Raw genomic sequence first — 22,909 nt, forward strand, 5'->3', positions numbered from 1 at the left:
TATCGTTGAGCATGATTTGTGCTGTATTTTTTAGACACTCTTGTATTCCTATTTTGATCATAGTGGAGATTGATTGACTTGCGCCCTGGTTTTTATTTCTTACATTTGGAAGATTTTTCGCGTTAAAATTTTTGGTGTTCCTTATGCGATCTTAGTTTCTATCTTGTTTGTTATTGTTCCTCATAGATTCTAGTAAGTTGGAAAAATTATTATTCATTACATATACTCTATTAGAGTTTTCATTGTTATTGTGTTGAATTTCCGATTGTTTTGAAGCAGGAGATTGTAATTACAAAAATTGATATTCCATATTATTATGAGGATTTTTAATCTGAGATTTCTAGTGAGAATAGTTATCATTTTACATTTTTAGAATAATATATGATCATATAATTAGTGATAATTTAGGAAAAAAGTGGAACACAAAATTTTCCAAAACTGAATACTAACATGTTAAGAGCCAGAACCTGCATAAGCTTCATTACATTACACATAAGATAAATTTAGAAAAAAGTGGATTTCTTTTATAATTTTAAAAGTTATCCTAAATTATTCATGTGTTTGTTGAAATTGTGTATTTTTAACTTATTTTAAAAACAACATATAAAAAGATGAAAATAAGACATTCCTCATAGGAGCATAAGACAATTTTTAAGAGAAAAAAATTTAGTGAATAATAATTGCTAAATCATTTTTTATACCGACATCAATAGTTAATAATAAGACATAGTTAATGATAATTTTAAAAATAATTTGTTTACATAAAAATATGATTTAATATTTATGTATTAATAATGTAAAGAACTTTTTGCACCATACACCATCAACTATCTACATGGTAATCGATAATTATTTTAAATAAAAAAAATATAAATGAATGTGAATGACTACCTAAAATTTTACATTAATAACACTTATAGAAAATAATTTATGTACTAATATGAGTTTGAAATATTTTTAGTCATTATTTCACAATTTATTTTTAATCATTATTGACTCTTAAAAAAATAATATAAATGAAAGGTGATTAAGATAGTGACTGTGCATAAATTTTTATACTAACACTACATATATATTATACTCTAACGCTTAAATATTTGACTTTATTAGGGTATTATCTATGCATTGTCAATATAAATATTTATACATAGTCAGTACATCATTCATCCACCATTATTTTATATTACTTTTTCTAAAGAGTTCATGATGATTAAATATGAATGATCAATGATATAATAATAATATATAAAACTAATACACTTTTAGTGTATATTTTTTTTCTTCTAATAATTGTAACTTTTATATGGAGTAAATTAACTGATACTATTGAGTTTTGGTGAAATTATACAAATTTCCTCTCATTTTTTAAACATATACAAATCACCCCATAATTATATGCGTATATTACATTCACTACTCCTAAAAAGATAAATGTAATTTGTTAATCAAAAAAAGAGTGGAGATCCACTTACTCTACATCTTGATCATCAATTCTAGGGAAATCCAACGGTTTGAATTATTGAGTAGATCCAAATATTAGATTTCCTTAAAATTGATGACTAAGATATAGAGTAAGTTTAAAAAAGACTTACTATTGGAGTAAGTAGATCTTCTCTCAACTAAAAATGGTGACGAATGTACTTAAGTTAAACAAAATATGATATGAAAACAAATCAAAATTGTATAAAAATCAAAATCTATTATTACAAAACATATCAATAATTTTAAGGAGGTGTTTAAATTACATTTATACTATATGGTAACTAACCAAACTAATAAATAGACATTGACTCCTATCCTATTTGAATTTGTTTTCACAATATAAATATATTTTGTTTAACTTAATTGCAATCATGACAATTTTTTGTTTATGAAATTACACTTATATTTCATTCATGGAATAGTAAATATAACGTAAATATATATATTACTTAATAAAGAGAAAACACAAAATAACCACTCATCATAATGTAATTTGTATTTCCCTATTTTGTTATTCACAACAAAAACTATATAATCATGTTTCAGTTTTTTATATTCTTCTATAATAACTATCGTCATAGTATAATTTTATCTTTCCTATTTTATACTTCATCCTTTTCAATTTCTTTAAAAGAAATATAATAATATCATATATAACAATCACCAACAATCAATTACTCCTTACCTTACTTTGACAATTAAAATAAAGATAAAGAAATATAATATAAAGTGCAAGAAATAAAAATTACAATACAAAGAACATTTAATAAAAAAATATTCTGATTCACCAAAATAATATATATAAAACTTAAATCAAAAGAAAAAAATATGGGACGAAAAACATGGAGTATTTATTATTATACTAATCTATACTATATATAAAGTCAAAACTTGAAATAACTTCTATCATGATGTAATTTTCATTTCCTATATTGCCCTTAACATTATTTAATTTTTACAAAAAAACTATATAATCATAAACAACTACCACTAATACATTAATTAACCACATATATCACATTAAATTAAACATTATCATAAATAAAAAATATAATATATAAAAATTGAATATATAGTATCACTCAATATTTGTCGGCAGGCACGAAGTGTTTATACACACTAGTATAAATTAAAGTAATTTATATAAGTCTAGAAATGAAAGATAATTTTTATAATTTCACTAAAAAGTAAGGAATATCAATCTAATTTACTCATTTTATAATAAAAATAAATATTAGCGTGGAAAATCAAACTCTTATAGTTTTCTTTAAAAAAAAAATGTACAAACCTTTACATTCCACCCCTTAATCTCGGAACGAAAACCAACAAAGCGCATGTATCCACGCGAAGTTGAGGCGTTTGGGGAACAAATTCTCTTAGTACAGTGCAAATGTCAACGAAGATAATCAAACGCACACAGCATGCGAGTGGTTAAACGGAACAGGGCACATCAGCAAATGTGAAAGAAAATCGAGGGTATTTTCGGAAATGAAAAGTTGCTGTCATGGTATAAAATGACTCAAACCCTAAGATCTCATTACGTCTCTTCTTTTTTCTTTTCGCTATCGCTCGCTTTGTGCAGTTTAGGGTTTGAATCTTCGTTTCTCTTTGAGGTATGATCCTTGTGCCTGATCTAGTTTTTGGAATTCGTATTGTTTTCTCTTTCATGTTATCATTGTTATGGTGAATAAAGATTATTTGCGTTTTAATTGTTTGATTATTGTGTATGCTTTGAGTGTTTTAATTTGTGGTTATCGGATTTTGTTGCGTTTTCTACAACGGTGTGAAATTGTGATTACAATTGCGGTCGTGATGTTGTTTTGAAGATTCTCAAAATTATAATATTGTGATTGCTTCAATTTAAAACAATGTTTTGATTCTTGTTGGATACTTGTCGATACTTGCTATCCACGTAGATATCTGCAAATTGTGTGGGTATTGCACGAGTAAGCACTGTTGGCACTCCCTTGACCCTGTTGCCATCACGATCCTATAATCGATAGTCTTGGATAAAATCCAAGTTTTTATTCACATGTTTTGGCAAGAATTGTTCAAGTTGTTGACTTACTATGGTTTTAGCTTTGCTTATCATCTCAAACCAATAGAGAAATTGAGGTGACAAACTAGGTCATCAAAGCTTTCTTGAAATGTTTTATCAATTGTCACTAACATCAATAGGTGAAATGGTTGCCTTTGGAGGTGATCTACTTTAAATCATCACACAATGGCCATATAAAGATAATACTATAGTGGAAGAGGTGGATCACTCGCCAATGTTACTTTTGACATTTTGGAGGGGCTAAAACAAATTTTGTGAAATATTCAGATGAAGATGCAGGTGGATAAGGGAGGAGGGAAGTTGAGTTTCAAGCGATGTGAATGTATTTATTGGTTTAGGCTCATTAAGAAGATTAGGAGAAAGTTAGGGTCTTTCAAATGGTATTTGGGATCTTAGAGTCCTATTTATCATCTTTTGCTTTAGATCACTTCATCATAGGGAATTCTATAAAATAGTATGCATACATTTTTCTATTTTGTCATTCTATTCTTGATCTGGTTTTTGATAGATGGTACTAGAGCTTTTCACCATTTATCTTGATTCCTGGCGAGTGACACTAGTTGATTCGCCGAAATTTCAACATTCATTTAAGACCAATCTAAAGTATTGTGCATTGGTAGTATATGTAGATGTTTGAGCTGTGAGGTACAAGACTTGAGTCCCACATTGAAAAGTGAGATTCCATTGTAGGGTTTAAATGGCCCTTGGCTCTTAAACCACAATGTCTAGATTTTGTGTTGTGTTTCTTCCAAGTTTCGTACTATCATCCTAGCGAGCAACTCCTTTATTTTCTTGTATATGATGAGAATTGCACATTAAACCCAAATAGGCTTTAGCCATGTAAAGGGGGAATTAAGTTCCACATTCAATGGGGAATTGCACAACATTTTGAGAGGATTGTGATCTCATCAGAGTTGCTTTTCCAAAATTTCACCTCGAGGACAACATGAAACCCTCAATTAATCCATATATAATAGAAGAGTAAAATGGGGGACTAATGAGGCCTAGTAGGATGATATGAGTTTGAGAAACTAAAAAGGGAAGCAATTATAGCTAGTGGGTAGCAATTACAATAGGTGAGGTTGAATCATGGTTGTGTGATTGTGAAACCAAACACACTAAATAGGTAGTCATGGAAAATTAAAATCGATGTAAGGAGGCTTGGTAGGGGTTTATGCTTGAACTTGGAGAGGTTTTGTGTGGCTTAGAGCATTATTCAAAGATAACACTTAACTTCTTTGAGTTTTTCTTCTGTCTTCGTTGTTACTTCTATCTCTACTTGTTGTCTCCCATCATTGTAGTTTGTAATTGAAGCAAAGCTCATTGGTGTTTGTTTGTTGTTTTTCATTGTCATGATTGTTATCACCAACCAACAAAGAATCATTGGTAGGTATCAACCCAAGACCTTTCAATTGATACAGTTTGATCGTATGAACAGAGCTTGATACATAATGCAAATTGTTTTGGTAAATGTTTATTATAAATTTTTTGTTAGTATGAGTAGCTACAAAGAATATCAAAATTAATTTACAAGGGGTAATGGCTCGAATTTGAGAGGGGTGAGGTTGTAGGTTTCTTTGATATTTCCTATTTAAATAGCCATAACAACTTTGAAAAAATATCCCATAACATATATATGTATATATACAAATACATTATCAAAATCAAAATTTATGACCTTTGTTGTCATCACCAAAAGCATAACATTTGCTAGGGATGTAGGCTTATCCATACCTTACATATTGTTTAAGAAATACTTACATAAAGCAAATGAACAACAAAAATGGCAATAAAAGGCCAACTTTGAAGGGGGTAGGTTAGGTTTCTTACCTTAGGGATCAAGGCAAGTGGGGATATTGAAACCCAATGAAGAAAATGGGGAATAAACATGAAAATGGATATTATATGCTTTATTGCATTTGAGTAGAGGTGTATGTTCCTAAAATTAGCCTAGGGTTATTAAATAACTTGTGTGTTCTATTTCTATAACAATGCTCTCTTTTTTGTTCAGTGAAAGAGCACCCAAGGTTCCCAAAATTACAAGATAATTGGTGTTTGAACAAGATTCGTATTTCATAGCTCCACGTGCTCACACTACAAGAATTTATGCCAAAGTATGGTCGTTTCTTGCTACACTTGTGATTATGTAAGCCTTTGTTTTCTCTATCTTAATTTAGCTCAGTTTCTTGTGAACTGGTTTTTAAGGGGTCTTTATTGCCCCACTTATTTATGAGATTAATTTCATGTATCTTGTGTTTTGTGGTTAAATGTAGTTGTCACTTGTTGTGGTTCACCCTTTTATGCCATGCCAAATGTCTCAAGGAATTTGCTTGCTTCTGATAAACATGAAAGAGTAGGACCTGATTACTTCGGTTATTATTCTTCTGAAGTGATAAATCTATTATCTCGAGATGAAGATGCTTTGCCAGCAGCTATGCAAAAATCTGAACGGCCTCAAAGTAAAAGTGGAGAGGAAAAGATGAGTTCGATTAAGAACAACGACGATTTGTCTATCTCGTTGTATAATGATGCTATTGGAGCTGACCTTTCAGACATAAAAAAGGAAAGATTAAGATCACTGCTTAGACAAAGTGTCACCACTCTTTCATCAGAGGTTAACGAGGTATATCATGCATCTTGAACATGTTGTGATTAAATGTTGGAACAACTTTATCATTAAAAAATAGCTCATTGGTTTGGCTTTTGGACATTCCAAAAATATTGATGATATGATAATTATTTTAATATTGTTTCTATCCATTCTATCATTCATTAATGTACACTTTTTATAAGATTGAAAAGATTTCATATGCAAATCACACATTGACCAATAAGCTTATACTTAGTTGGCATCAACTTGTCTTTAAGATTGGTGTTGTGGTAGTGTCGCAAATTCAATCCTCCACCTGGCCAAATGTCCTCCTCCCTTGTTTTGATCCTTCCACCTCCAATGTACCACAAAAGTCGCATGATTTTGATGGAGGATTGGGTTTAGTTTATTTTTAAAAGAGTATATTTCATTGTTTTTATCAAATCTATTATCATGCCTTCTATGTTCAAATTGTATGCATGTGTTTAGTTGCTTTAATATGTACATGATATAATGTTGTTATGAAGATTTGTTTATGAACCTACACATTTTATTGACTTTGTAGCATGAAACAGGTGGTAGACCCTGTTTTTGCTACACATCATTTGCAATCTAGGCTAAAAAGTAAAAGGCATTCATTGAATCATACTACAAATGCATTGGATGTTGATAGGAAAATTCCTTGTAAAAAGATAAAGGTACCCTCATAATCCTTTTCATCCACATTTTTATTATGTTTTTTACTCTCATTGTAATATTTTATTTGGATGTCATATTTGTACTTTATGTTTCAATGACCTAGGTTGTGTTGAAGAGATATTTATATGATTTGTTGTGAGGGATTTCACCACATTATCTCTATTTTACTCTTCCTTAAGGCCCAACATTTTGTTTTTAGTATAATTGATTTAAGATGATAAATTTCCCTTGGAAATTTACCACCGCTTCATATTTTCCTACTTTGAAGGAATATGGGTGAGCGTAGAGGATAGCACAATAGATAGAGTGCTAGACAAAGAGCAAGAGAAGCTCTAGGGAAACCTTAAAGAAGGGCTTGTAGTTTTTTGAAGGACAATGGATGTATGCAATGATGGTTACTCTACATGGTAAAGCCTTAGTTGGTTCCAATGGTGGGAATCTTGTAATCCAAATTCATCATGGGAATGGTTCAAGATTGTATGGGTAAGGAGGTTTGAACGTACATGGTAAAGCCTTAGTTGGTTCCGATGGTGGGAATCTTGTAATCCAAATTCATCATGGGAATGGTTCAAGATTGCATGGGAATGGAAGTTTCAACGTACAATGATGATGGACCCCTTTGAATTGGTGTTGTGACTTGAACAAGATGAGTTTATTGAGGAATTCATAGAGAAAATTATAATTGAGGCCAAATTGTATGAACCAACCACCCTAGCAGCACTAATGGGGAAGGCTCAAATGGTCGAGAAAAAGGACAAGGTTATCATAGCTAAACAGTAAATCATGTAATTCATTTAGAAGGTTCGTTTCAATTAGATCCATGACCTTAGATATTGGCAGCGAAACACCATATTCAGGGGACATTAGAGATTGTGAGCAGTAAGGGGAGTAATACGAATGGAGGGTTCATAAGTAGGGTGTATGACAAGATTAGGAAATAGTTGTGTTGTAGATGTGCTGACTAGTTTGGTTCACACATGTGTAAGAATAAGCAATTTTGTACGTTGTTAATGGGGAAAATAAAGAGTAATTGAGGGAAGAAAATCTAGTAAGTTAAGGGAACTTAGTGGGGGAGAATGGAAGGTTCTACAACTATCAAGGCATGATCTACAACCAATAATTCTTGGAGCATTTAGGGCACTATAGGGAAGGAAGGATTGTTTTGCTGATCTATTGTGAATCGTCACACAATTTCATTTCTGTGAAAGTGACTACATGTTGGGGATATGCACAAGGTAGAATGCTTAAGGAAATATAACGACTTCATCTTGACATTGCAAGGTTTACAAATTTATCAAGAATTCTTTCTTTTTGACCTAGGTGGTGTAGACTTAGTGATGGGGTTATAGAGTGGTTCGCTAGCCTTGTCGAGGAAAGGGAAAACTTTCACATTGGTTTCAACTATTGGGAAGGGAGAGTAACAACAATTGTTGATAGCTTATACTACACTATCCAAAGCCCCAACTTCACTAACGAACATGTGGCAAGAACTGAAAAGTGATGGAGAAGGGTACGTGGTGAAAGTTTGGACCACTGACAACACAGTAGGGAACACACTAAACCTATTGAAACAGAAGAAATGTTATTAGTTGAATATTAGGAAGATTTCAAGATCCAAAAGGATGTCCCACCATGTAGAATGCATGATCACTCCATCAACCTGAAGGTCAAAGCCACCTTACCCAATCTCATACCCTATGGGTAACCTCACTTTCAAAATATTGGGATTGAGAGGTTAGTTGGTGAAATGTTAGTTGTTATGATCATTAGGCAAGCATTAGCATGCATTCCAGTCCCATTGTTTTGGTCAAAAAGAAAGATGGTGGATGGTGGTTGTGTGTCGATTATAGGGCCTTTACAAAATAATTATACTTGACAAATTTCCAATTCTATTTTTTGAGAAATTGTTGGATGATTTGTCAGGTCCACTTGTTTTTTTCTTTCAAATTAGATCTCTAATTTGGACACCATAAAATTCTTAGAGGTAGGATGATGTGGAGAATACAACATTTATGACTCACAATGGTCACTACAAATTTCCCGTTATGACATTTGGTTTAATAGCTTTGCATTCCACCTTTCAAACATTGATGCATGAGGTACTTAGACCTTCTTTGAGTAAATTTATGAATGAGGTACTTAATACCTGTTTTGAGGAAGTATGTAATTGTTTTTAATGATATACTAGTATAAAAATGAGATTATTGACTTGCACAAGAGACATTCATGGGATGGTGCTCAAGATACTTAAAGGGATGAGTTGAAGGTGATTAAGAAGTGTTGTTTTGCCCTGAAGAGCCTAGAATATCTCAGGCGCATCATCATATGTCAAGGAGTGGCCTTGAATCCGAAAGCTGGCAATAGGATGAGATGATTCCTTGGTATTACAGAATATTACCAAATATTTGTAAAACAAAATAGGAAGATTGTTCGACCTCTCACTCAATTATTGAAGGATAATTTTCAATGGAGTAAAGAAGCTAAATTTGTCTTTCATGATCTCAAGACACTATTGTCTAGCTTGTTGGTGCTTCCTGTCATTTATTTTTTCTAAGCCATTCATTGTGGAAACAAATGCTTGTGTGAGGGAGGTGTTTTGTTAAAGGAAGGGAGCCATTGTCTTTTTGAAGTGGTGGTGATTGTGTAGGCGACTCAAAGGTGAAAACATTATTTTCTTGGGAATCACTTTAATATACTTATAGACAAACAGTGTCCACAATTTCTCAATGAGCAGTGACAATAGATAGCGAAACAATTTAGATCAACTTCTAAATTGATAGGTTTTGACGTTAAGTCCGTTATGTAGTAGGTAAGAAATGGGAAGAGATATTTGGGAATTTATGGCTAATGGTGAAATGTCTAAGAGGAACAAACATGAGTCACTGGAACGAATTATCGAGATAACCGATGAGCTTTAACTGCCTTGAGGAAGTCATATCCACTTTGTTTTCCATGAATCATGGGTGAAGAAGTCTCTTAATCACCAAGTGGGCACACCCAATATGCCTATATTGGAATCACTCTTGATCGCACCCTTGCAGTTGGTTTTGATACCCGTTGTTTTTAGACAAAAAAAATACTTAAAAATATTGGGTTGTTAATCGTTGCATTAAGTGTGAGAAATCACACAACTTATTTTCCTAGCCCCACTCCTCTCTAAGTAGCTCCAATTGCCGACATGGGAAATTAAGAATGGGAATGACCTAGTCATTGTGAATAATATTGGTATCCGATCTCTAACTATATCATTTTCTAAATGATATTGAACTTAAGAGTGCAATGCATATGAAATTGTTGTGGCGTGACAATCAAGCTACAATGCAACAATTTGAGGGACTTGGAAATTGATTTCTTTAGTTATATGCATTTTTGATATAGAGAAATTTTATAAAAGGATTATGAAATATATTATAAGATAGATCTCTCCAATCTGTTGAGAAACATATCTCTCCAATCTGATGTGTATCAGTCAAAGCAAGTCAAAGCAACTCTGCTAAACAAACTCAGCATAATGTTGTTACTCTCCCCTTTAAAAATATTGTTCACAAATTGGGAGGCAAAAGCTAACGAATTATCGATGGTTGGTCTCTTGCTTTTCAATGATCGACATCATTCCTTGCTTTCTAATAGACTAAATATGAACGATGATGATCAAAATTATACCCTTTATCATAGAATTCGAGAGTTGGAGGTGAAAGAAGAATGATAAAGTGGTTGGACTGGATAATATACCTATTGAGACCTGGAAGATTCTAGGAGAGTGGACTTTGGATGGATCACGAGGTCTACGAAGATGCCAGAAGAGTGGAGGAGAAACTCTCTTTATAAGAATAAGGGTGACATACAAAATTTTGCAAAGTACAAGAGGATTAAGTTCAAGAGTTATATTATGAAGGTATTGGGCATTGATTAAGGCGAAAGATGTGTATCATTGGACTACATGCTTGTTATGGCTAATGATAAGAGATACTGTAAGAACTAAATAGACTTACACATTGTTTTCATTGATTTGGAGATGTATGATAGAGTGCACGGTGAGGTATTATGGAAGGCCTAGAGGAGAAAGGTGTTCCAACCTATACAAGCAATTAAGGATATGTATGATGTGGTCAAAACCCGTGCGAGAACACAACATGGTGTCTTAGAAGATTTTCCAATTGTCATAGGATTGTACCAATGATCAACATTGAGTTTATACTTGTTTACAAAAATCTTGTATGTGTTTAGTGAGCATATCCAAGAATTGATATCACAATGTATATTTTTTGTGGATGATATTGTCCTAGTTGGAGACTCGAGAGAGGAATTAAATACGAAACTAGAGATGTGGAGAGGTAACCTTTAAAAGTACATGACTTTCGTATAATTTGAAGTAAGATGAAGTATGTAGAGTGTAAGTTTAATAAGAGGTGGACAAACCATGCTAATATGTCAGTTTAAATATCTAGGAACTTGACAGGAACCATGTTAATATGTTATTTCATACCACAAGTCACTAGATTTAAATATCTTGGTCAATCATACAACACTGTCAGGAACTTGATAGAGATATAAACTATAGGATTTAAGCATGATAGATGAAATGGCAGAGTGATTTAGGTGTCACATGTGATAAAAGGGTAGAAAGGTGTGACTCAAGTTTAAGGGGAAGTTTTACTGCACATTAGACACAATATTATGAGACTAAGTGTTTGGAGTAAAATGTCATCAAAAAAATAAACTTCATGTAGAGATGAGAATATGGTAGATGCGTGGATACACTAGATAAGAGAAAAATAGAAATGAATGTTTTAGGAGAAAGTTAACGTTGCTCCTGTTGTTGTAAAAATGGTAAAATTCCTCCTTAAGTGGTTTGAATGTGCACGTAGGAGACTGTTAGAAGCTCTATAAGAAGAGTAGATCAAATGAATGTTAGTCCATTCATAGAGGAAGAGGAGGCCAAGATAAACCATAGCCAAAACAATTAGGAAAGGTTTAGAGGTCAACGCCAATGAATATGATTTATGATAGAGTGATATGTCATCGTTCGATCCATATAGCCGACCCTGACGTGTGGATTAAGACTTGATTGTAGTTTTGTACATTATACTTATAATTTCATTGGAGATGGCAGCACTGTTTCTAAATAAATGAGATTGACTGTAGGTTGGTGTTAAAAAATTGGAAAGGAAGAAGAAAGTAAAACTATGGGCAGAGGATACTCAAAAAATATGTGGCTAAAAAAATGATACTGAACTGTTTTTCATACTTCATCTCTTTTCCATATGTTTTAGGTGGATGATTTTCAGTCCCTATTAGAGAATGACAATGTGGAGGTAGAAGAGACGGTGAAGAGATATACTGAAGAACTATCTGGAAAGGTACCGTATCTTTGTCTTCGAAGTCATGATTCATCACCTTTAATTTCTTCGATGTCTATTAAAAACAAAGTATTTGTTGCGTGCTTTTCCTTTAAGATGTAGTCAGATTGCAGCGTTTGTTTTAATAAAATATCTGTAACATATCTATTTGGTTTTTGTTGCTGGTTTTTAGCTAGTGTATATGGAGCAGCACCTGGAATCTCTTCTTGATGCTGTAATGTCTAAGTGTAGGTATGGTGTGATACTTTTAAGTGGATATGTGAAGAATGGGTAATTGGTGCATGCTTTATTGTTCTGCCTTGAATGTCATATAGAGTTGACGAACTTTTATTGCATCTAGCACAGACAAAAAACATGTTTGTTTTTGCACCTAGATCCTAGTCTTTGCCCTATTTCTAGGTTTCCTGCATTGTTAAGCAATTGTACCATCAATCTTTTTCTCCTTTGATATATTTGAGGTCATGAGTTCCTGGAAATCGTCTCTCTGCTTGTGGGATAAGGCTGTGTATACATACCCTTCCCAGATCCTACTAAGTGGGAGCCTTATGCACTAGGCCTCCCATATATTTGATGTCATAGACCAGGCTTTTTCATACAGCAACCTTATCTCCCGACTCCGATCTACAGGCCCATGACCCTTGTTGAGAAGCAGCAGCTTCAGAGATTAATTCAGAAGCTACCAGCAGAAAATCTTGACCGTGTTGTGCAGATAATCTGTCGAAGTAGGCCGGTGAAAGAACAAAGCTCGGATAAAATATTTGTTGATCTGGAAAAAGAGGTACTATTACTGTAATTGGGGATATAGGATATATGAAGTAGGTTGGTATTATTATATGCCAACTCTAATTTGGGGTATGATGTGTGAAGTTCTTTAGCATTATAAGATATGCTTATGTTGTTGATTTTCTGCAGGATAATGCTACACTCTGGAGACTATATTACTATATTGAAGCTTTTGAGAAAGCCAAAATACTCTCTAGTTAGTGTTCAAGAAAGCCTAGTTTTTATGATTTTGAAATCCTAAGCAATTCTAGTTCATTAGAGCTATTTTGTAGAGAGCAGAAATATTTAGTTTGTTCTTTGTTCTCTTCTTTTGCTTGTATATTTTTAGAAATTAATTACCAAAAATATATTTTCCCTGATTCTTATGGAATATAACCCCTTTCACATTTTTAATGGAAGTTGATAGCAAAAATGTATTTTCAAGGCACAGGGTTATTTTTCTGTTTCATTAGATTCAATGTTGGCATTGACACTAATTTTTATTCCTTAATATTGAGTCTAATGATAATTTTAGGGAGAGGATGAATTTGATGCCGTTGTGCTATTTTTACCACATCAGAAAAATACCCAATTCTTTAAATCTGCATATTAATTTCAACTTCAAAATTGACAAATACATGAGCGTATATATACTAGCACTCTTTCATATTTGAACATGGGTTATGTTGAGGTAGTTTCATAATCCAACCATTGTTGAGTTGTTATCATATTTTTTAATCCAAAATCTTGGCACATCATATTAACGTTTTCATCTCATCAATTTACCATTTATCTTTCAATTAGACTTATCTCACCGCACTCGATTTCTGACCATATATAATGAGTATTGAAAATGTCCATGAAATTTACTTTGACTAATTTTAAAGTATCTATGTGATTTTCCAGTAGTAGAATTTAACTCAAAAATCAATTACCAATTCCATTTTCTTCTAAGAGGTTCAAAATGCATTCAATTAATTAACAAATTGAAGCTTCTCACGGGTTTTGGTTATCCCACCAAATCATTGATTTATAGGTTTATCCCAAAGCCAAAAAATCTCAATTGAGAATCATAAACTTAAGATCAGTTAACTTGTTCAGGAAATAATGTCAATTCATAGAATATCTAACCTTCTTAGGTGGTTGAAGATACTGCACACTAACTGTACATATGGGTCATATATGATATCCCACAAGTTGTGTTATCGATATATGATTGGTTAAAAAATATTTTTAAGTTAAAAAATTAATAATTAATTATTTTTTTGACTAATCAGAATCAATGATACATGCAATTATACAATTTATGAAACAGCGCAGATATGTAACTATGTACATAACACTGGATCAAAACTACTACTCCCAAATCAAGACTATTGGTCTTAGGTTAAGATCCTTCACAAAAAGTTGGTCCACCCTTGAGTTCTTTGCAAGCTTTGTGCATTTCACCCCATGGCCCACCACTCTTTTGTAGTTGACATCACTAGGAAGATGGCTAATCCAAGAGCTCATGTGTGGTTACGACTGTCACTGCAACAAAAAATATTGCGGTCGTACAACGTGATGTGATCTACATGTATTAGGTCTGAACTTTTCTCTATATAAATTATTTAGTATAGAAATGAAGCAATCATCTACATGGGTTACCAAATGTGGATATGCATAGAACTCTATCTTGGTAAGAGCTCAATTTGGTTCTACCTTGTTTGGTGAGAACAAGGTTTCTAACTTTTCCCTTTGAGGATTGTGGATTGGTTTCTAACATAGGTCTAAGATTCACACACCTCATTTTGCCAAATTCATAAAACACATCTTTTACTTATTAATTTTTTTTTGTTTTCTTTATTCTTCGGTGAACTACCCTCATGCATTTTGATAAAATTTGATTCGATCTAGCCACCAGAGACTTAGTAAGTTCGAGCAAATTCAAGCAACATTTCATTAAAACATAATTAATATGATTTCACTCAGCTGGTTAAAGCCTGAAATTGGTGACTCCATCAATCAAATTGGCCGAGTCATCACTTTTTTATAAAAAAATCGAAATGACATCTTGAGAGGGGAAAATATGGTCCTCTCAACTTGTGGTTATGTTTGTCATTGATTAACTTATGTTGTAACAAAATCTTTGTACGCTTTTTTTTACAGACCTCCATATACACGATTTCAACCCTTTTCTTATGAATCTAATGCTTTTTAGGTAAAATCATGCATAATTCAGCTCATGCAGCCATATGAATTTGACCAAAATTAAAACACAAGAACAAGATAATAAAATTTTAGAAATTTAAAAGCAATTAAAATATCAAAATATCTCTTAGCAGCAAAAGAGCAAAAGTAAAACCCTATAGCTGATTGTGACAAAAAAGTTCTCATAAGACTATGACATAAATAAAAGTAGGACTCAACACATTAGAATGATAACAAAATCATTCTCACTTCTTCTTTGCAGCTGCCTTGGTGACCTTGGCTCCGGTCGGGTCCTTCTTCTCCACGCTCTTGATGACTCCGACAGCCACGGTTTGACGCATGTCCCTCACAGCAAAACGACCGAGAGGAGGATACTCAGAGAAGGTCTCAACTACCATGGGCTTGGTTGGAAGCATCTTAACCATACCGGCATCACCATTCTTCAAAAATTTGGGCTCTTTCTCGAGCTCCTTACCAGATCGCCTGTCAATCTTGGTTAAAAGTTCACCAAACTTAACAGCAATGTGAGAAGTGTGGCAATCAAGAACAGGTGCGTATCCGTTTCCGATCTGGCCAGGATGGTTCATGATAATGACTTGGGATGTGAAGTTGGCAGCTTCCTTGGCAGGGTCATCCTTAGAGTTTGAGGCAACGAAACCACGCTTGAGATCCTTGACTGCAACATTCTTAACGTTAAATCCAACGTTGTCTCCTGGAAGAGCCTCCTGAAGAGCTTCATGGTGCATCTCAACAGACTTAACTTCAGTTGTCAGACCAGTGGGGCCGAAAGTAACAAGCATACCTGGCTTCACAACACCAGTTTCAACACGTCCGACTGGCACTGTACCGATACCACCGATCTTGTAAACATCCTGCAATGGAAGCCTTAGGGGCTTGTCTGTGGGTCTCTTGGGCTCATTGATCTGGTCAAGAGCCTCAAGAAGAGTTGGTCCCTTGTACCAATCAAGGTTGGTGGACCTCTCAATCATGTTGTCACCCTCAAAACCAGAGATGGGAACAAATGGAATTTTGTCTGGGTTGTAACCAACCTTCTTCAAGTAGGAAGAAACTTCCTTAACGATTTCATCATACCTGGCCTTAGAGTATTTTGGGGTAGTAGCATCCATCTGTTAAATAAAAAATAACTTAGATATCAGAAATCATAACCAAAATAGGATAATCAGAAAACAACTACTTCACAAAAATAACAAAGTCAACATTACAAACAAAGTCAAATCATATACCTTATTACAGCAACAGATCATCTGCTTCACTCCAAGGGTAAAAGCAAGCAGAGCATGCTCACGAGTCTGCCCATCCTTGGAAATACCAGCTTCAAAACCACCGGTTGTGGAATCGATGATAAGGACAGCACAATCAGCCTGGGATGTTCCGGTGATCATGTTCTTGATAAAGTCACGATGTCCAGGAGCATCAATGACTGTGCAGTAGTATTTGGTGGTCTCAAACTTCCACAATGCAATATCAATGGTAATTCCTCTTTCACGCTCAGCCTTGAGTTTGTCAAGCACCCAAGCATACTTGAATGACCTCTTGTTCATTTCAGCAGCTTCCTTCTCGAACCTCTCAATCACACGCTTGTCAATACCTCCAAGCTTGTAGATCAAGTGACCAGTGGTAGTTGATTTCCCAGAGTCAACATGACCAATGACCACAATATTAATATGAACCTTTTCCTTACCCATGATTTCTTAAACTGAATCAAAAATTAAAAGTTTACAAGTCAGAAAACAATAACAAAAGTGCAAAAGATTGAAATTAAATAACACAGTCACCAAACAAGGGAGCCAAACTTATTTTATTTGACATGCACATAAAACAAACCAGTAAATATTAAAAATATTCCACTACAACATGTTTTCCCATCAAAAGTAATTTAGACAGTGAGAAAAACAAATCAGCATTACCAAAACTTATTAAGAAGTTCAATTTCAAATACTTCCCTATAAGAAAATAATTTAGCAAAAGAATAGAATAAGATGAAAACCTCTAACAAGATATAAATAACAGACTAGTAAAGTACAATTCAATTTCTAAACACAACATAGAACACAAAATTTTCTCAATTAAACCAACACATCAACAATTTACAGACAAATACTTCTAAATATATAAAAAAAAACTGGAACTGACTTACAATAACACAAATCCATAACAAAATATTACTAAAATCACTAAACAACATATAATCAATAATTTCACATATCCAGAATTACTCACTAATAACATAAGCTAAATTTTGAAAAAAAAAATTCTAAAATTAAATATAAACGCATCATATCTATACATGCAACAACAAAACAAAAACATGCAATCAAAAACCTCTTCCAAAAAAATCAATTATAAAACTAAACGAATCAAATGTCACAAATCCATACATATACACACTAAACACAATAATCAAAAAATTGAAAAGCGATGATGAATCTTAAAATGAATAGAAGATTATACCGATGAAACCCTAAGCCGCAATGCAAAGAGTGAGTGATAACTGAAACAAAGAGAAAAGTTGTAATCAGAATATAGGGTTCGGAGGTTTTTATATAGAAGAAGCAATTTTTTCGTTTCCGGAATTGCCCTCGTTATTATTTTAGAATCCCTGATATGCCCCAGTTATTTTAAATTATATGATTTAGTTTCCCACTCGCGTGCGATGTAGCGTTTGGTCAACTCTATTGATTTTTTTGTTTGTGTAGGCGAATTTGTTCCACACGCGCCTCGAATTCGCGTGTATGTTTAGTTTTTTTTGGATAAAAAGGAAAAAAATTGGGTATCATAAAATATGCTGATTAGATTCTCTAAAATATTCCCTTATCATTTTATCTTTTCAAAATTTAACTAACAACTCATAAATATATCATAAGATTTACCTTAACATTGTTATCACATTATACCATATATTTCTAATATTTAATGCAATCTTTTATTTGAAATATTAATTTAAATATTTCTTTTTTCACTTAATTAATAATTAAGAAAAATATATATGCATTAATAGTGTATGAGTTTTATATGTCATTATTGTATCATCGATCGTTCATATTTAATCATTATATTATGTACAATATAGTGATCATGTATAATTTTTTATATTGTACAAATATTGCACACTTAATAATTATAAATTGATTTTTTTTATATTTATTAGTATTTAAAAGAATCAAAATATTATTTTATAAATTAGATCATTTATTATTATTATATAAAAGTAAGAACTCACAAATATTATTTTTTCAGGTGTACTAGGGTAAGTATGTCTTTCAACCCATATTCTTATTTTCTGTACACGATATTATAATTTTATTTTTTATGTATATCAACATGTTTATGTTTGTTGACTAACAATTTTATTTTATGGTATTTAATATTTAATTTTTATATATTTCACGTAAGTAGTTATAATATATTTTGGTTTTATAAATTAGTATAGAATTTGGTATCATTTTTTTTTTTTGTAACTTTTATTAAGTTTATGGTTACCTATATTATTCTATCACTTTTAATGTAGTAATATATTATTCTATATAATATAAATTAAGTGATTAATCATAAGAAGAGTGAATAACAAATCATGATTAGAACCACTTTTTACACAGACAATGGAAGGAGGAAAAATGTACAATGCCAAATTTGTTTTCATACTATTTTTTTGCTAATATCAATAGTATTTATATACTCTTTGAGTAAGTAACTAATCATTTTTAGAATATATGTAGTTATCTTTCCCAACAAGTTTTGTTTATAATAATTTAAATTATTAACTTTTTGGTCATCCTGAAAATTTAGTGGATACCGTATATTGTTGTTCATTTATTTTCATAGTATATAGTAAGGATAAAAGAGTGATATGTATGATTTTATATTGGAAAGACTATATAATAAAGCAAGGCCAATAAGTTAAGTAAAATAGAATGTTGTGTTCAGTTTTTAGTATGTAACCATGCATATCAAATTTTTATCATTGGGGATTGTGGTTTTTGGAAAGAGAAAGGGTGTTAAGTGAATGAATGATACAAGTTAAAAGTTAATAATTAATATAAAAGAATAAGGAATATACTTATATTAGGATATAAAATCTTATCCAAATATTAAAATTGTGACATGTGTTCTATTTAACTATTTTATAGAAAAATATTTTAAAACTAAAAAAAATGTACAAGAAGCTTGCAAATAAGTCATTTATCTATCTCCTTCTTTATGTTGATGACATGTTGATCACATGTAAGAACATGTCAGAAATAAAAAGCTTAAAAGCTCAATTGAGCTCAGTGTTTGAAATGAAGGACTTAGGGAAGGAAAATTCTAGGAATGGAGATTCAGAGAGATAGAAAAGAAGGGACGCTCTTTCTATCACAAAAGAAGTATATTGAGAAAGTGTTGGAACGATTTGGCATGCAAAATGCTAAACCAGTCACTACTCCATTGGCGTCTCATTTCAAACTTTCAATGGCCTTGTGTCCACAAACTGAGAGCGAAAATGAGGAGATGTCAAGTGTACCTTATGCTAGTGCAGTTGGCAGTCTTATGTATGCCATGATATGCACTAGACCAGATATTGCACAAGCAGTAAGTGTGGTAAGTAGGTATATGGCAAGTCCTGGTAAAGTTCACTGGAAGGTTGTGAAGTGGTTTATGTACTACCTAAAGGGTACCACGGATATTGGCTTATTGTATGGAAAAGTCAAAGATTTTAGAAGTAAGTTCATCAGATATGTTGATTCAGATTATGCAGGAGATCTGGATAAGCGAAGATCACTCACTAGATATGCCTTTACACTATGTGGTTGTACTATTAGTTGGAAAGCAACACTACAATCAATTGTTGCTTTGTCTACAACTTAAGCGGAGTACAGCGTAGTAACAGAAGTTGTAAAGGAAGCCATTTGGGAGAAAGGTCTAATTGAAGAGTGGGGTATACAACTAGAAGAAACAACCATCTACTGTGATAGTCAAAGTGCTATACATCTCACAAAAAATCCAATGCATCATGAAAGAACTAAACATATTAAACAAAACATATTGATGTTCGGATGCACTTTATCAGAGATATCATTGAGAAAGGAATTGTTAAAGTGGAGAAAATACCCAGTGCAAATAATCCTGCTGACATGATGACGAAACCAGTTCCAACAACGAAGTTCAGGCATTGTCTGGACTTGATTGATGTCCAGAATCTCTAGTGGGCATGAAGAAGAGCAACATGAAAATAATTACGATAGTCTTTTAGCCAAGGTGAAGATTTATTAAATATTGGTTTAAAAGAAAAAGAGAATGATGTGGCAAAAGAAGTGACTATGGTGAAACCTTCTTGTGACCAAGTAAAATGAGTGGCTATAGTGGAACCTTTTTTGTAGCCATGAGAAGAAGAAGTTGTGGTGAAACATCTTTGTTTTTGGCCATACAATCTTCAAGGCTTTGGCTATAAATAGGAATGCTTCAAGTCATTGTAAGACACACCAATATTCTAGCATTAGTGCACATTCTTTCTTCTTCTTTTATTCTAATATTGTGAGGAATATTTTAGTGTTTAAGATATACTTGAGTGAGAGTGATATTAGGCGTACTTGAGTTTTGGGAACTGAGTGAAACACTTGAGTGAACTTGTAATTCTCTTTTATCATAGTGATAATATCATTGTTGCTCTTCAACCGTGGACGTAGACAAATTGCTGAACCACGTTAATTTCTCGGTGTTATTTTCTCTATTACATTTTCTCCATGTACTTCCGCTACAATAAGAAGAGAGATATGATATTGTGGTTCAAATGACAATATAGATTGAATATGCATTTTTTAAATGTGATATAGAATATTATAGATTGAATATTATATTTTTTAAATGTGATATAGAATATCAAATGACAATATTATATTTTCTCGGTGTTATAGATTGAATATTATATAGAATATAATTTTTTAAATGTGATGTTATATATGCATTTTTACTTTTAATTTAGAAATACATATTGCTAATGATAAATGAGATAGTGTCAAATTTGTAAAAATGACATAAGGAGTGTCATTTCTCCTTACTTTCTTCTCAAAGTCGAGGATATTTTTTTTTGAGTGGGACCCACTAGTTTTTCTTCTATCTACTATATTCCTCTCATCAATCAAATGAAGGAAAATATGAATCTCTCTTTCATCTCTCTCTTCTTTCTTTCTTTCCTCTCAAAATCACCTATACCAAAGGAAGGCTTAGGCACTTTTGTAGGAAAATTTATCTTTCACCTATTGGACCTTTGAGGAGACATGTGAGGCTTAATGTTTTTGTTATTATACTTCAATATTTAGTTAAAACTGTAATGTAAGTTTTATTCACATAATTGTAAAACAATAACATTTAAAATTGACCTTCAACAATACTTTTGGATGCAGTATATGTAAACACGGTATAATGTGAGATTAAATTAAATAGTTCTTCAGAAGCGTTGTAGAATATGGTGAATCAACTTCACTTTTTTAAGCAAGTATTGTGCATTGTACTATATCCAAAATCACTTTCTTAAACAAGTGCTCGTGGTACAACGTTTTCTCAAACAAATTTTATTGAATGTATGAAGTCTCCACTTTCCACAGCGCCTACTAGAACAAACACTCTTATTAAATGAGTTGTTATATCAAACAACACCTACCTATATATAAAATACATCTAACAAATAAAAACACACATATATCAAACAAATTTAATAACACAAAAATCAAACACATTATATATATATATATATATATATATATATATATATATATATATATATATATATATATATATATATATATATATATATCCAAAACCATTACATTCAACACAAACACATATACATCACTACAACAACAATATTAAATATTTTGCCTATTTGTCTATGCAATCCTACAATACTAAATGTATGCATGCCAATGTTTCAAATATATAATTATTCAATACTATTGTAGAAGTGAAAAAACTAATTAGCTTATTTATTTATGTATATAATATTCAGGACATAGTTGGCTCACTTCTATAAGTTGTGTAATCTTATCATCAATGTATGTCAAGCAGTTGAATTTGCATAAATTATCTGGTACCCAATACTTTAGTCATTGTCGAGTGATTTCCTTCATGAAGTACATCATTTAATAGTTACAATTATTTGTGTTGTTTTGTTTGAGATACTACAATTAGAAACAAAATAACATTAATTTTTTAATATTTTAATTATATACTACAATTACTTGAAATTTGTGCAAATACCTTTACATGAATCTATTTGATGATGAGAAAGTAAAAGGAAGTGGTTAATGAGTTTACCTCTAGAATGTTGTAAGTAGCAAGTGTGCAAATTACCTTTGATGTTAGGACCGAGACATTGTAAATGATGATGTCCCTTAGTTGCATTCTCTTGATTGTTATTTCTAAAGCACTAACATATTGAGAAGGGCCTTCAACATCTCACACATCTCTTGCATCTTAGTTAAGTCGGCTCTTGCGGAACACTTTTGAGTGGTAAGTAATTTCTTTTACATACACCACATATAGCGTCCCGAATACGACTACAGTACTCACTCAAATTTAATGTCTTACCATGTACCTCTTGACTATCTTGGTTTCGTATGTAGCCCTTCAATACAAACTTTTGTTTTAGGTCAACCCGTCACGACAAGAAAATTCAAATTGTCAGTCACACTTACAAACCGTTAATATATCATTAAATTATAAATAATTTAAAATGAAATTCACTTACACAACTGTTATCCACTTCTTGAATAT

At 32.2% G+C, this 22,909-nt stretch overlaps 2 protein-coding genes and 1 pseudogene across 6 annotated transcripts; 1 reads left to right on the forward strand and 2 right to left on the reverse strand.

Moving 5' to 3' along the window:
* LOC109344383 lies at positions 3,014–13,338 on the forward strand. Of its 3 annotated transcripts, none has more exons than XM_019583151.1 (8): positions 3,014–3,095; positions 5,553–5,687; positions 5,815–6,164; positions 6,707–6,829; positions 12,104–12,190; positions 12,363–12,421; positions 12,818–12,968; positions 13,103–13,338. In XM_019583151.1, exons 3-8 carry the CDS (start codon positions 5,847–5,849, stop codon positions 13,172–13,174), a joined length of 810 nt encoding a protein of 269 aa, XP_019438696.1. In that variant the 5' UTR covers positions 3,014–3,095; positions 5,553–5,687; positions 5,815–5,846; the 3' UTR covers positions 13,175–13,338. The 3 variants fall into 3 exon arrangements, with proteins under 3 accessions (XP_019438696.1, XP_019438697.1, XP_019438698.1); XM_019583152.1 differs by having other exon boundaries at positions 5,553–5,655; XM_019583153.1 differs by lacking the exon at positions 6,707–6,829.
* On the reverse strand, positions 14,063–14,741 carry LOC109342492 (annotated as a pseudogene).
* On the reverse strand, positions 15,207–17,690 carry LOC109344384 (elongation factor 1-alpha-like). 3 transcript variants are annotated; one of them, XM_019583154.1, is made up of 4 exons: positions 17,615–17,689; positions 17,265–17,266; positions 16,387–16,859; positions 15,207–16,269 (listed from the first exon to the last, which is right to left on the reverse strand). In XM_019583154.1, exons 3-4 carry the CDS (start codon positions 16,846–16,848, stop codon positions 15,388–15,390), a joined length of 1,344 nt encoding a protein of 447 aa, XP_019438699.1. In that variant the 5' UTR covers positions 16,849–16,859; positions 17,265–17,266; positions 17,615–17,689; the 3' UTR covers positions 15,207–15,387. The 3 variants fall into 3 exon arrangements, with proteins under 3 accessions (XP_019438699.1, XP_019438700.1, XP_019438701.1); XM_019583155.1 differs by lacking the exon at positions 17,265–17,266 and having other exon boundaries at positions 16,387–16,864; positions 17,620–17,690; XM_019583156.1 differs by lacking the exon at positions 17,265–17,266 and having other exon boundaries at positions 16,387–16,861; positions 17,615–17,687.

This window comes from Lupinus angustifolius, chromosome LG03, assembly GCF_001865875.1.
Source record: "Lupinus angustifolius cultivar Tanjil chromosome LG03, LupAngTanjil_v1.0, whole genome shotgun sequence".
NCBI lineage: Eukaryota > Viridiplantae > Streptophyta > Magnoliopsida > Fabales > Fabaceae > Lupinus > Lupinus angustifolius.

Excerpts from the sequence above, each read along its gene's own strand:
- LOC109344383 (XM_019583151.1), top strand. The coding sequence starts at position 5,847 with ATGCCAAATGTCTCAAGGAATTTGCTTGCTTCTGATAAACATGAAAGA. Across the intron at positions 6,830-12,103 it reads TTCCTTGTAAAAAGATAAAG|GTGGATGATTTTCAGTCCCT; the intron begins GTACCCTCATAA and ends CATATGTTTTAG. Across the intron at positions 12,191-12,362 it reads CTGAAGAACTATCTGGAAAG|CTAGTGTATATGGAGCAGCA; the intron begins GTACCGTATCTT and ends GCTGGTTTTTAG.
- LOC109344384 (XM_019583155.1), bottom strand. The coding sequence starts at position 16,848 with ATGGGTAAGGAAAAGGTTCATATTAATATTGTGGTCATTGGTCATGTT. Across the intron at positions 16,270-16,386 it reads TGATCTGTTGCTGTAATAAG|ATGGATGCTACTACCCCAAA; the intron begins GTATATGATTTG and ends TTTATTTAACAG.